The sequence below is a fragment of the Lepidochelys kempii genome, chromosome 5 (assembly GCF_965140285.1).
Source record: "Lepidochelys kempii isolate rLepKem1 chromosome 5, rLepKem1.hap1, whole genome shotgun sequence".
Classification (NCBI taxonomy): domain Eukaryota; kingdom Metazoa; phylum Chordata; order Testudines; family Cheloniidae; genus Lepidochelys; species Lepidochelys kempii.
The window spans coordinates 120,616,993-120,630,010 of NC_136384.1; the positions used below are offsets into that span (position 1 = coordinate 120,616,993).

General features: G+C 43.3%; 1 protein-coding gene and 1 long non-coding RNA gene across 2 annotated transcripts; both read left to right on the top strand.

The window, feature by feature from the left end:
* The first annotated feature begins 1,728 nt into the window (after positions 1-1,728).
* TXN (thioredoxin) lies at positions 1,729-12,001 on the top strand. The gene is made up of 5 exons (XM_073345618.1): positions 1,729-1,865; positions 6,286-6,390; positions 7,899-7,958; positions 9,988-10,053; positions 11,789-12,001. Exons 1-5 carry the CDS (start codon positions 1,842-1,844, stop codon positions 11,849-11,851), a joined length of 318 nt encoding a protein of 105 aa, XP_073201719.1. The 5' UTR covers positions 1,729-1,841; the 3' UTR covers positions 11,852-12,001.
* On the top strand, positions 1,891-6,214 carry LOC140911792 (uncharacterized). Its single transcript, XR_012159125.2, has 2 exons — positions 1,891-2,394; positions 4,861-6,214. It is a non-coding gene; the product is annotated as an uncharacterized LOC140911792 (long non-coding RNA).
* Positions 12,002-13,018: the final 1,017 nt, after the last annotated feature.

Here is a 13,018-nt window from a genome sequence, read left to right on the forward strand (position 1 = left end):
ACAATGCAGACTGGCTGGACTTTTTCCAGTAATATGAGCTGTAAATAGTGCTAGGCACAAGCAGCAACATCAACAATGACCAGTGAGCAAGGAGTGAGGGAAGGAAAGCATATGACTTCTGAGTACGGCCTGTGCATCTGAAATACTTCCTGGTCATCATTACACAGCAGTTTTTTCCAAAGTCACTGAGCTTTTAGCAGTCACTGAGAGCCATGAGCTATGTAAGGAAACGTAGGCCCGCCCTCAGCATGTTGCTGTGACTAATGCTGCATACAAGCATCTCTCGCTGTTTGATCAAAAGTTGCTTTAATGCCAAAAATTCCACTACCTACTGCCCTCTCTTTTTCGCCCAGGTGACACAAAAGAGGCCCACTTTAATTCCAGAGAAACAAACACGTATAGGAAATATTTCCATCCACGTAATCATTTTTTATTTTCCATAATTAAAAAAAGAAAAACACCCTTTTATTTCTTAACAGCTGTTTTCAATTTCCCCAAAGACAAAATGCATTTGCACTATTACACTAAGCATCTTCACCCAGACCTCAGGGTTCTTTTTTGCTTTATTGCTGCAAGCGCACGCCAAAGCACATCACCACAATTTTTAATTTGTACATTTTGAATGTATGTGTTTTGTATTTCTCTAATTCTTTTTTTAGCTGTAGGTTTCTGGTATATTGTGTTTTCATTTATATAGATAAATATGAATACATAAAAACTGCCTTCCTCAGAAGATTTTACTTGAAAAACTGTGCGTCTTTCAACCAAAATATTCCAGGTGAAAACCAAAACTGTTCAGTATTTGAATTTTCTACCAACAAATTGAAATTTCCTGCGAAATCCTTGCTTTTTTTTATTATTATTATTATTTAATATACGAGTTTTAGTGCCCTTTGTGGATTTGGAGGCTTTCATCTCACTGGCCGTGATTCGGTTTTCAACACATCTCACACATTTTATTCCATTACCCCATTTAATACTTGCCCCTAGGCATCCCTATTATTTCGGGGGAGGGGGACGTGCCTGCGCCCAGGTTACCAATCGCAAGAGCAGCCTAGGGCATTGTGACCTGGTGTGCGGAGTTCCAGGGCCACTCAGATTTGGCCCTGCCGCCCCGCTGTCACAAGAGAGGGGCGGCTAGGCCAAATCTGAGCTACTGGCTCTGTGACCCCACCTCACCCTGCCAGGAGGGGGGAACTGGGGCAGGAGCAGCCACTGTGGGGTGAGGGCAGGCCACGCTCACTCTCCTGCCCCCGCTCCCGTGGGGCCTCCCCGCTGCAATTTTTTTGGAAGAGTGGGGGCCTCGCTTGCAGATTTGGCCCCGCCCAAGGCAGGGAGTTGGCTGGCTTCGGCGCTGCCCTGTGTCGCTCCCAGGCCGAGGCAGGAGACCTCTCTCCTTTGGGGCCTGGGGGGGTGACACCTGCTCTGCGGGGGAGCCAGTGTCCGCAGCCGCCCTCCCGCTGCGGGACGGGAGGCGCGGTGTGGGGGATTCCTCAGGAGGATCCCCCCGCCTCAGCCGCCTGACAGCTCAGCGGAGACCCGCCGCCCAGCGAGCGGGGGGGGGGAGGGGGAGGGGTGGCTAACCCGCGCCACTCGGCGCGCGCCCAGCTGAGGGGGAGGGAACGGACACCGGCGAACACGAGCTCCGCCGCGTCAGCCGTTCGCACACAACCGCCTCCTCTGGGAAAAGGAGGGGCGGGGCGCGAACCGCGCGTGCGCACTGAGGCCGGGGGGGGGTTGGCCTCTATATAAGCAGGAGGGCGGCCATACCATCCCACAGCCGCCAGCGGGCCAAGTCTCAGTGAAGCAGCGTCTCGTGAGCGCTAAGCCAAGCGGCAAAGATGGTGAAGATCGTGGAGAACCTGGTGAGCGGCTGTTAGTGGCGGGGCGCCCTTCGCCAGTGTCTCGGGGGCGGGCAGGGCTGAGCCGCTGGGGGCTCGGGGCTGTTCCGTGCTCGCGGGAACGCGCGCGGGCGCAGCCCCGCCTCGTGCCCGCGCCCTAAGGGGTGAGTGGCCCCTGCCGCTGAGGGGGGGGGCCGGGGCGGTTCTTCTTCTCTCCCCCCCCCCCTTTCCTCTGGGGCGGCGGTGTCCTCGGGGCCTGGGCCGCGTTGCGCGGCCGCCCCCGCCGCATTGCTGCGGGTAGCAGGGACTCTGCGCCAGGCCTTGGGGAGCTGCTCGCCTGAGGAGCCTCTGGCTGAGCCGGCGGCCGGTCTGCGCGGGGGCGGGGATCCATTACCCCCCCCCCGCTCCGGTGGGCGCCCCTGTCACGTGGGTGTGGAATCCCCTCCCCCCCTCCCCTCCCCGGTTACTGGCCGTTCGAGTGGTCTCCTTGCATGGCGCGGCTGCTCCTAGCTGCCAGTCAGTCGCGTTGGCCGGAGCGGCTGCAGGGTGAACGGTAGGCCCCTGCGGTTCGGGTTGGCGCTGTCGGCGCACCGTCCAAGTGGGCGCTGCATGAAGTTCATTACAAACCAGTTCAGCAGACACTGATGTCGGGCACGCCCTGCGCTGTGGAAGTATAGATCCTGACTTGCCACTGGCAGGGGTAGCGTTTGGGTGGCCTTGATGAGGTCAAGGCACTAGTATTTTGTCAAAACAAAAAGGAGGACTTGTGGCACCTTAGAGACTAACCAATTTATTTGAGCATAAGCTTTCGTGAGCTACAGCATCCGATGAAGTGAGCTGTAGCTCACGAAAGCTTATGCTCAAATAAATTGGTTAGTCTCTAAGGTGCCACAAGTCCTCCTTTTCTTTTTGCGAATACAGACTAGAACGGCTGTTACTCTGAAATCTCTCCTTACAATGTGTGTGATGATCAAGGTGGGCCATTTCCAGCACAAAACCAGGGTTTAACAAGAACGTCTGAGCAAGGGAGGGGGGGGTAGTAGGTTACCTTGCATAATGATTTAGCCACTCCCAGTCACTATTCAAGCCTAAGTTAACTGTATCCAATTTGCAAATGAATTCCAATTCAGCAGTCTCTCGCTGCAGTCTGGATTTGAAGTTTTTCTGTTGTAATATCACAACTTTCATGTCTGTCATAGCATGACCAGAGAGCTTGAAGTGTTCTCTGACTGGTTTATGAATGTTATAATTCTTGACATCTGATTTGTGTCCATTTATTCTTTTACGTAGAGACTGTCCAGTTTGACTAATGTACATGGCAGAGGGGCATTGCTGGCACATGATGGCATATATCACGTTGGTAGATGTGCAGGTGAACGAGCCTCTGATAGTGTGGCTGATGTTATTAGGCCCTGTGACGGTGTCCCCTGAATAGATATGTGGGCACAGTTGGCAACAGGCTTTGTTGCAAGGATAGGTTCCTGGGTTAGTGGTTCTATTGTGTGGTATGTGGTTGCTGGTGAGTATTCGCTTCAGGTTGGGGGGCTGTCTGTAGGCAAGGACTGGCCTGTCTCCCAAGATTTGTGAGTGTTGGGTCGTCCTTCAGGATAGGTTGTAGATCCTTGATAATGCGTTGGAGGGGTTTTAGTTGGGGGCTGAAGGTGACGGCTAGTGGCGTTCTGTTATTTTCTTTGTTAAGCCTGTCCTGTAGTAGGTGACTTCTGGGAACTCTTCTGGCTCTATCAATCTGTTTTTTCACTTCCGCAGGTGGGTATTGTAGTTGTAAGAATGCTTGATAGAGATCTTGTAGGTGTTTGCCTTTGTCTTAGGGGTTGGAGCAAATGCGGTTGTATCGCAGAGCTTGGCTGTAGACGATGGATTGTGTGGTGTGCTCAGGGTGAAAGCTGGAGGCATGTAGGTAGGAATAGCGGTCAGTAGGTTTCCAGTATAGGGTGGTGGTTGTGTGACCATCGTTTATTAGCACTGTAGTGTCCAGGAAGTGGATCTCTTGTGTGGACTGAACCAGGCTGAGGTTGATGGTGGGATGGAAATTGTTGAAATCATGGTGGAATTCCTCAAGAGCTTCTTTTCCATGGGTCCAGATGATGTCATCAATATAGCGCAGGTAGAGTAGGGGCGTTAGGGGACGAGAGCTGAGGAAGCATTGTTCTAAGTCAGCCATAAAAATGTTGACATAGTGTGGGGCCATGCAGGTACCCATAGCAGTGCTGCTGATTTGAAGGTATATTTTGCCTACACTGTAAAGGTGACTCTGATGAAGACAAGTTTGGTGTCATCTGTTGATGAGCTTGGCTGCTAGTGTAACAATTATAGGAAGCATGCAGATTCCCTTCTTGGGGGGGGGGGGGGGGGGAACATTAGGTCAAGAATGGTTTGTGTTCATCTGTGCAAGTAGTTTACCCAGTACTTTGTGAAGTGGAATAAAAGGGGGACCCAGTGTTGACAATAAACCACGTCACTTTACTAGTGGACTTAAGTACTTTGCTTGTCACAACACCTAGCCATGTGTAGGCAAAGCTGCTGTGATTGTGTCCTCTTAGTTTAAAACTTAAGCTGTTAAATAAAAATTATTCTGGTATTGAATTGGGTCCTAGTTTCTTCATGTAACCGAAAACTGGGTTTCCCAAGGTAGTCTTCAGTATAAAACTGAAGCAGATCATACCCACTGGTCCCACCCTAGTGAATTCCATTGGCTTTATGGATGCAGTGAAGTAGAGAACATGACTAAATGTCTGAATCGCATGTCGGGGTAGTTATTGGTGGCCAGGTAGGTTAATGTGGTCTCTGAACCAGTATTTTAGTGCTGTTGCCTTATAGCTTCCCAGGTTATCTAAAGTGTAATGCTGGTTCCTTCAAAAACTGAATTGGTTTCTTTGATCCTTTAACTTCCAAGAATTGTTAAAATGGCACATCTTGTACATGGCCACAAATAGTCAAAATAAATGAGTTTTATATTATACAATTTAATTATAATTATTAGTGTCACTGTATTTCTAAGGACTACACATTCATGTGACATGGCTACCTTGAAATCCAGGCTGTAGCAACACAACTAAATCCAATTTGTACAGATGACCGTCTCTGCATTCTACAATACAGCAAATTGCATAGCAGAATTTACTTGTGGATAATGTTCAGCCAACAGTAAAATGGTACATGTTCTGTTCGTCTCTCAGTTTTATCTGTAGCATACAAGTTGGGCTGCTTTTGTCACCCATCTGGCTAAATTTCTGAATGATAACATACCGAAGGAATGCAGCAGTCTTTTAAAATACGTTAAAGTGGCTTGATCTAGAGCTAAGCAAACCTAGTGAGCTTTTAATTGCATTCATTTAAATGTTGTGTGGGATTGTACCCTTTGAGTCTTGTGCTCAAATTTAAGCCAGATGGTTTAAGTGAAATTCAGGTAACACCTCAGTCTTGGTACAAAATATAAATCTGCTTCCCAGAGTCCTTGGAGTGGTGTTGGCTCAAAACTAGCCCACTTTCACAAATGTAGATGGTGTTTCAGGTTTTACTAGAGGAGTCTCACAGCTCTAGCTATATCTGCTGCACATGTAAGCTGCTTAAATAGAGTGGTTCCATCCTTTGCTGAACTTATAGAAGACTTGGCTGTTGGTGCAGGAACATGAAGAAAATTGTTTTCCTGGTGGAGTCTAAATGATTGTGCAGTTTTTAACAAACAAAAGGTAGGGTTTGATAGTTATGGGCATAAGTCACCTGCTTAGCATCAAAACCTACTGCTTTGGTGGTATTTAAGGGTAAAAGTTCTAAAATGTAGGATGGAAGAACTGGACAGACTTGACTGACTGCAGTTAAAATGGCATTTTCAGAAACAGTTGACTGGAAACAAATGTTTGTATATAAGGAGAAGCTGTGTGTTTCTATCTGATTAGAATGATAACTAGTCTAATAAGAGACCCTCATGCATCAAACATACCAGAACACCAGCAGTCAGAAGCACCTGCCTCACTAGTTAGAGCAAGTATTTGATTAGAGCTCAGTACACTCTCTTTCCTTCACTCTTGCCTTACTTGCATGCCCAGTTTCTTTTTAATGCAAACTTAAAAAAAAAAAAATCTAGACTCGAGTAGTATTTCTTTTGTTTGGCTTTGGGCCAGCTAGTACAACAAATGTGCTTCTGCAACTTGGTGGGTAATTCCTACATGAGAACTTTTTCTATTGCTGAAAAAGTAATAAGGTTACTGTAATAGCTTTTGGGTTGGAGTGGGAGACCTTGTTTTGGACTCATGCTAGTGTATTAAAAATTCACTGATTCTAAAGAAAGTCTTGGTATGCAACACTGGCCATTAGGATTGAGCCACCAGAATATCCAGTCTGGAAACGGAATATGAACTTCAAAAACAAGATTAGAGCACACTTGCAAAAATAAAACTTGGTGTTGAATCTCTTCTCTCTACAGGAAGAATTTAAGTCTGAATTGAAATCTGCTGGTGATAAGCTTGTAGTTGTTGACTTCTCAGCCAAATGGTGTGGACCATGCAACATTATCAAGCCTTTTTATCATGTAAGTAACAATTCCAAACTCAATACTCTGCTAGTTTTTGCAGCTGAGACTTGACTAGTGCAAGGATATCTTATTATAAAACTAGGTCACTATAGATGTCTGAACTGTCTTATGTTAGTTGATACTCATGGGGGAAGACTTGCAAGAAAACATCATTTGTGATCTATGTGTGACTAACCAAAACAATGATATTTCTAATATTGTCCAAACAATTCTTCACCACTCTCTTTAAAGCATTCTCACTCCAAAAGAGTGAAATGCTCTTCACCACTTATTGTGGGGATCATAACAAACTGACAAGGTCAAGAAAATTGAAATAAAATCATAGTCTCTGGTGCCATAAAAGACAGCCTTGTCAAATGATTTTGAAGTCTAAATCTCAAATGTCATTCTAACAATCAAAATGACAGAATAGGCTGAAATGATATTAACACTTATGACCCAAACTAGAAAAGTGAAGAACTGTAACCCTGCATGCTAACTCTGAATAGCCATCAGTGAAAACTAGAAATCATGATTCATTAGTGTAAAATGTGGCTGTAAACTATTACAAATGTGTAGCTGGGAAATTGTACTAATTTCCTGGTACAGTAGATCCTCAGTTATGAACACTTCCAGAATGGAGGTTGTTCGTAATCTGACCAAAACATTATGGTGGTTCTTTTAAAAGTTTAAAACAGAACATTTACTTAATACAGCTTTGAAACTTTACTCTGCAGAAGAAAAATGCTGCTTTCCCTTTTTTAGTAGTTTAACACCGTACAGTACTATTTGCTTTTTGTGTCTGCTGCTGCCTGATAGCATACTTCTGGTTCCAAATGAGGTGTGTGCTTGACTGGTCAGTTTGTAACTGAGGTTTTAGTGTATCTGCTTATTTTATCAAGAGTAAACCTTTTTGATGAATGAACATACTTCACCTGTGACTCTCCAAAGTCTCAGCTCTATTAAAACTTTGTTCTAATTCTCTTGAGGAATTGAGTCAAACTTTCACAAATCATCAGTTTTCTTCAGTCAAAAGAGACATTACAATCTTTAAAGCTAGTAAAAAGGAATACATGTTTGAGATTCATTTCAAGGAAGAGAGTGCATGTATCACTCTAAATCTTACTCTTCAGCTGACTTGCAACTTGCTTAATGGTTTTAAAACTTAATTATTATGGCTTAGGCACATGCAAATATAGTCCTAGAGACACATCTGTCACACGACTTTGTGGTTGCCCTAATTTCCTAATAAAAGATCTCAGTAAAAAGCATTTGAAACTAAAATGTACTGCTAAAAATCTTAATGACTTCTATGGTACATGTCAGTGAACTCTTGATGCTCCAGCTAGTGACATCATTGCTCTATAGCAAATGAAACTTTTACTTTTTAGTAAAAGATACTAACTGGCAAGATTTGTTTTTCCCCAAATGAGGCTCTTATAGAAGACTATCCTAGAGCGCTCTTAAACAAGGTTTATGTGAAATAAACTGCAATTTTAACAATTTTTTTTGTTTTAAAACTTTAGAGTCTTTGTGAGAGGTTCCCAGACATAGTGTTTCTTGAGGTTGATGTGGATGATGCTCAGGTAAGGTCCTCAAATAAACAGTATTACTTGTTGGTGCACTGTGGCAGAATTGGCAGTAAAGGTTAACTTTGCCATGCAATCTAATACTGGGAAACTTGTCTCCTAAAACTTGAGGTGGACTTTGCTCTCAAAATGGGTCAGTCCCTGCAACAGTAGTTACCTAGAGCAAGAAACTAGGGATTAATTGTTATTTCTAAAGGGGGTATTTTAGTCCCCCTGTTGGAGAAATGTTGAATTACTATCTTTCTTTAATTCATAGCAAACACTAATTGACAAGAGATCGGTCTGATTGCTAAAGTGATCTTGATCCTGTACTCCTTGCATATCCAAAGCTCCTGTTGTCCTCTGTGTATGTGAATAACAAACTTGATAAACATTCAAACTAGACTAAAATATCAATTTTAAAGTCTCAATGTTAATAGGGAGATTTCTCTAATATTTGGAATCAAGCCATATTAAAGTGTAAACTTGAGTTTGTTTTCAGTTCTTCTAATGAAGCTGAGATCCTTTCAGGAGACTTCTTATGTTCTTAAAAGCTCATGTTTCAGCTGGCTATCTATAACAGTCAGTTAGGGATTCTCTTGCACTGTTACACCCCCATCTGTTGTATTCTGGATTTTTAATATCCTTCCTCTGAAGCATTGGGGTGACCATTGCTACAGATAGGACATTAGATGGTGAGGGACAGGGATCTGAGGTGGTATCACTGTGCAGTCTCTGGTGCCTGGCTAGCTGGTTGTTGCTCACATGCTTCGGGTGTAACTGATTGCCATGTGTGGAGTTGGGAAGGAATTTTTCACCTGGTCAAATTAGTGGTGACCTTGATGGGATGGGAGGGGAAGGGGGTTGTCTTCCTTTGCAGCATGTGGATGCAGGTCAGTTGCCAGAACTACCTGGGTATATTGCCCAGTCACTGCCATGCCATTGTGGGGGCCTTGGGCACAGGGGCACCTTGATCCTTGCTTTTGTTGCTTGTGGCATGTAAGTCTAGTCTCCTGTGGGTTGTAATACTTTGGTCAAATTTCAGTTGTTGGGTGTAGTGTGCAGGGGATGGCCTACAACATACAGGAGGTCAGACAAGGTGATCTGATAACTGCTCAGAGCTTCCCCTTGGCCCTTATATAAGTGATACATTTGTTGCCTTCTGAAGTACTTACGCTGTAGGCTTGTCTGTGTATTGGCAGTATTGCTAGCTTGCCCGCAGATCTCGTTTAGAACCGGCGGTGCTCTTGCACTCAGCTCCCATAGTTTCCTAATATTATAGAGGGGAAAACTACCTACTTATGTATTTACCGTCACAGTAGGAGCACAGGACGACATCTTGAATAGCATAGGCCCTGCTCTCTGCAGGGGGTGTAGCTGATCTAAATTTCACTCCCCCCCCCCCTTCCCCTTCTCCCCCAATCTTTCAGTTAGATAACCTAAACAACCTTTGATTAGATATCTGATCTATTACAGCTGATGCCTCTCACCTGAAGCTATTCTGTGCTAGTGATAAACTCTTCTTGAGTGGTAATAAACAGCAGGAATGCTACTCATTGCTTAAAAGTACTTGTCCTTTCGTAATGAATGATAAATACTTCTAATTGGAATATCTTCATGAGCCTTTCTGATACAGGTTCAGAACAGGTGGAAGTAACATCAGACTGCAAACCTGGCTGACTAGTAGAGGCTTGTTTAACAAACTCATTAGGCAGACATTCAGCTGTAAAATTACCTTATAAATAAGGCATGATATCGAAGAAAGTTGGCTTTCTCTAGTATTAGACTACTCCTGCGGAAAGTAGTACATCTTGTTTCTGTCTAAACAAATCCAGCAAAGAGGATGAAACCACTGCTAGTTGTAAATCCAAAACAGGAAGACTATAGTATATCCACATAATAACTGACTGGTCTTAAACTGACCAGAGTAGCAAATAATTACTTGGTTTCCTTTCATTTTCTGTAATCTGTTAACTAACCAGAAATTAGATTTGTATGTTTAATTTGCCAAGCTAAAATTGCAGTGAAACTTTTTTTTTTTTTTTAGGACATTGCTTCAGAGTGTTCAGTCAAGTGCATGCCAACATTCCAATTTTACAAGCAGGGCAAAAAGGTAGGTTTTCAACTTTCTTAGTGAAAGTGTATAGGGGTGGGGCGGGGAGGATATTGGATGCTGAAACAGTAAATATGAATTAAAACTACATGTATGGGGTCAGAAAAAACATGCTAATGAGATTTAACTCAGAGCTGCTGGAAGTTTATTCTAGGGGAAGAATAGGACACTGGGGCAAGTGACCAACACAATAGTTAGCCAAATCCTGACTCTGTCTCTGGAGAAGTGGCACCTTGTGAAGATCTCGCATAGCTTGCGTCTCAATTTACCTCCTGAGCAATATAGTTCACTTACACTCTCTCACTTAGAGCACACTTGGCTTTAGAGTAGCCTCAGAAACAAGGAAGTTCATATTGGCACCCGAAGAGCAGGATAATGCCTAGCCTACAGCAATAGGTCACTAATGTTAGAAACTACTTCTGAATGATCTAACTGCATGTAGCAAGTTCTGGCAACACTCTAGGTTTGTATTCCATGTAAATCCTAATGTGAAGTTATGATCCAGACTTTGAGCCTCTCTCTTCAGAACCTAATATGTCTGAAACCTGCTTTATGCACCTACCCCAGGTGAAGGCCATCTGGACTTAATTTTAATTACTATTCCTATCTTTTTGGACCCATCATAACTAAATTTGTAACTTTTTCAAAAAACAAGCAAACTAATCTATATAGATGTGTTTATTCAGCTATATAGAAAGGCTAAAGTAACATTCAATACTTCTGCACAATAACAAAATTGTAATTTCTGTCAATTATGTCAGAGCTGGATGCTTAAGTCTAAACTCCAGGTGCTATAATAAAGAGAACTTGGGCAAGACTTCTCATGCTTTCTCTCAACCTAGAGGTGAGCTTCTGGTTGGAATATCTGATTTAGTAACCTCATCTGGCTGGCTGTTCTCCAAAAGCACTTAGTTATGAAATAATTGGATGGATGGCTGTGCTCTGATACAAAACAGGTCCTTCATACTGACTGACATCTTCATTGTGGGCGAGTGTATAACCAGACTTGCAGGCACATTGCTCAAATTTCCTTCATTTTAGGAAGGGCCTTCCGGGGGTGGGGGCTGCGGCTTTTAAAAACTAAATTTGCCCATCAGAAAATATGCCTCAAATGTTAGGTAGATTGAGTAGGTGGTTACTATGTCCAGTGTAGACAAGACTCTTATCTTCTAGAATCTCTAGTAACTTTGTCTTTAAAACTAAATATCCTTTTTGTTGCTGAGTTTGTTCCTTGTTCTCCAGCTGAGTTAGATTTGTGAACATGTTTTCAAAGTGTTACTTATCTAAAGTTAATTCATCTGGATGTGAAGTGGTGTCAACCCCTTAGTGCAGTAGGTGAAAAGACATGGTTTTGCATCCAGAGTCTAACTGAATAGTTTGACTTCTTGTGGATAATATGCAAGATTTTGGTAAGAAAGTTTAATTCTATAAAACTTAATATTTTGAAAGCCAAGATTAGCCTGGGATGTGTAGCTGGTTCATATGAAATCTGTAAAACTGAGTAAGACTGGAGAACAATATATTAGGGTCTGACCCAAAGTGTGTGAAATACTTTGGGATACAGAGCTGCAGAATACAAAATCTGGAAAGCAAAACAATACTTCAAACCTCCAATGCTGGCCACCTATTATAGTATGGCACTAAAATTGCCAATATCTTTCCAAGGATTATAAAACTGTTTGGGCTAAAATCACTGTTTTTAAATGGCTATACTTAAAACTAATTCTTGTTACAGGTGCATGAATTCTCTGGAGCAAACAAAGAGACGCTGGAAGAAAGTATTACCAAGCTACGCTGATTGAACACTGTGAACAGTTAATGTTGACTGTTTACATATAGCCTGTAACTTTTTCTACTTATGGAAACTAATCAAGGTAGCTAAATATGTATCCAAAAATTGTCACTTCAGACTGTAAATGAGTACAATAAAATGTAAATTCTTCACTTACAGAGACTGCTGTCCAGTGTGTGAAACTAGGCAGCTTGCATAATATATAGCTGTATTGCTTCTGGGGATGGATGGCTAGGTGGTAATGTGGTGGTCTACTGGATCAAATGCTAGATATTAAGTTATTCCCCCCTCAATCCCTCTGAAGTACTCCCCTAAAACTAGATGGCTATTCTCACTAGTATTGACCTGCTTTGTACAGCAGGAGATCGCTAATTTCCAGCAGTCTGTCCTCTTTGAACAAAGTTCTCAGTGCAAATAGTTCACCATAACCCATCTTAATACAAAAAGCATGTTTTTGCAGTAATAGCTGATTTGTACCATGTAATGTAGCCATCTTATTCTGCTCAGGTTTGGAGGTGCCAGCACACTATGTTGTCATGCTAATGTCTGATGAGAGGTACCAAAACTATAGTTTGAATGGCGTTAGAAGAACATTCCTAGGATTCCATATTCAAGATGCCTTGCTTGCCTGGCTCAGAAGTAATATAGTGAGAACTATTTTCTGCTAAAACTTGAAATGAGGGTGGGGAAGAGGGGTCCAAACAACCTTAGCAAGGTTGGTATGTGTTATCTGCTGTCAATTGGTTTCATTGTCTAGATGACTTCAGGTTGAAGCTTTTTTCAATTTCTAAGTCCACAGAAAGCTCTTTGGTGCTGTTTGTCACAAGATCCAGCGTCCGGTATATTCCCCACCGGTAACCAGTCCCCTGGGAGTGCCCAAGGACCCACACCATTCCAAAGGGTCAGGCCCCTGCTCTCTATGACTGGGTGAGGTCTTGAGGCACTAGCAATACCTGTCTGTCTTTAGTTCCCTGTGACAAATCTAGACAGACTTGTACAGTACAAGGCTCCTGCAGCCCTTTAGGGCACAATGCACTGAGTATTTGCATCTGCCTTCCAGAGTTAAGTGTTGATAAAGTCTTTGGGGTTTGCCTTGTTTCTTTGATTCTCGGTGAAACCAACCCATATCAACTAAGTTCTTTAATGACCCATTGACACCAACACCTCATGTCT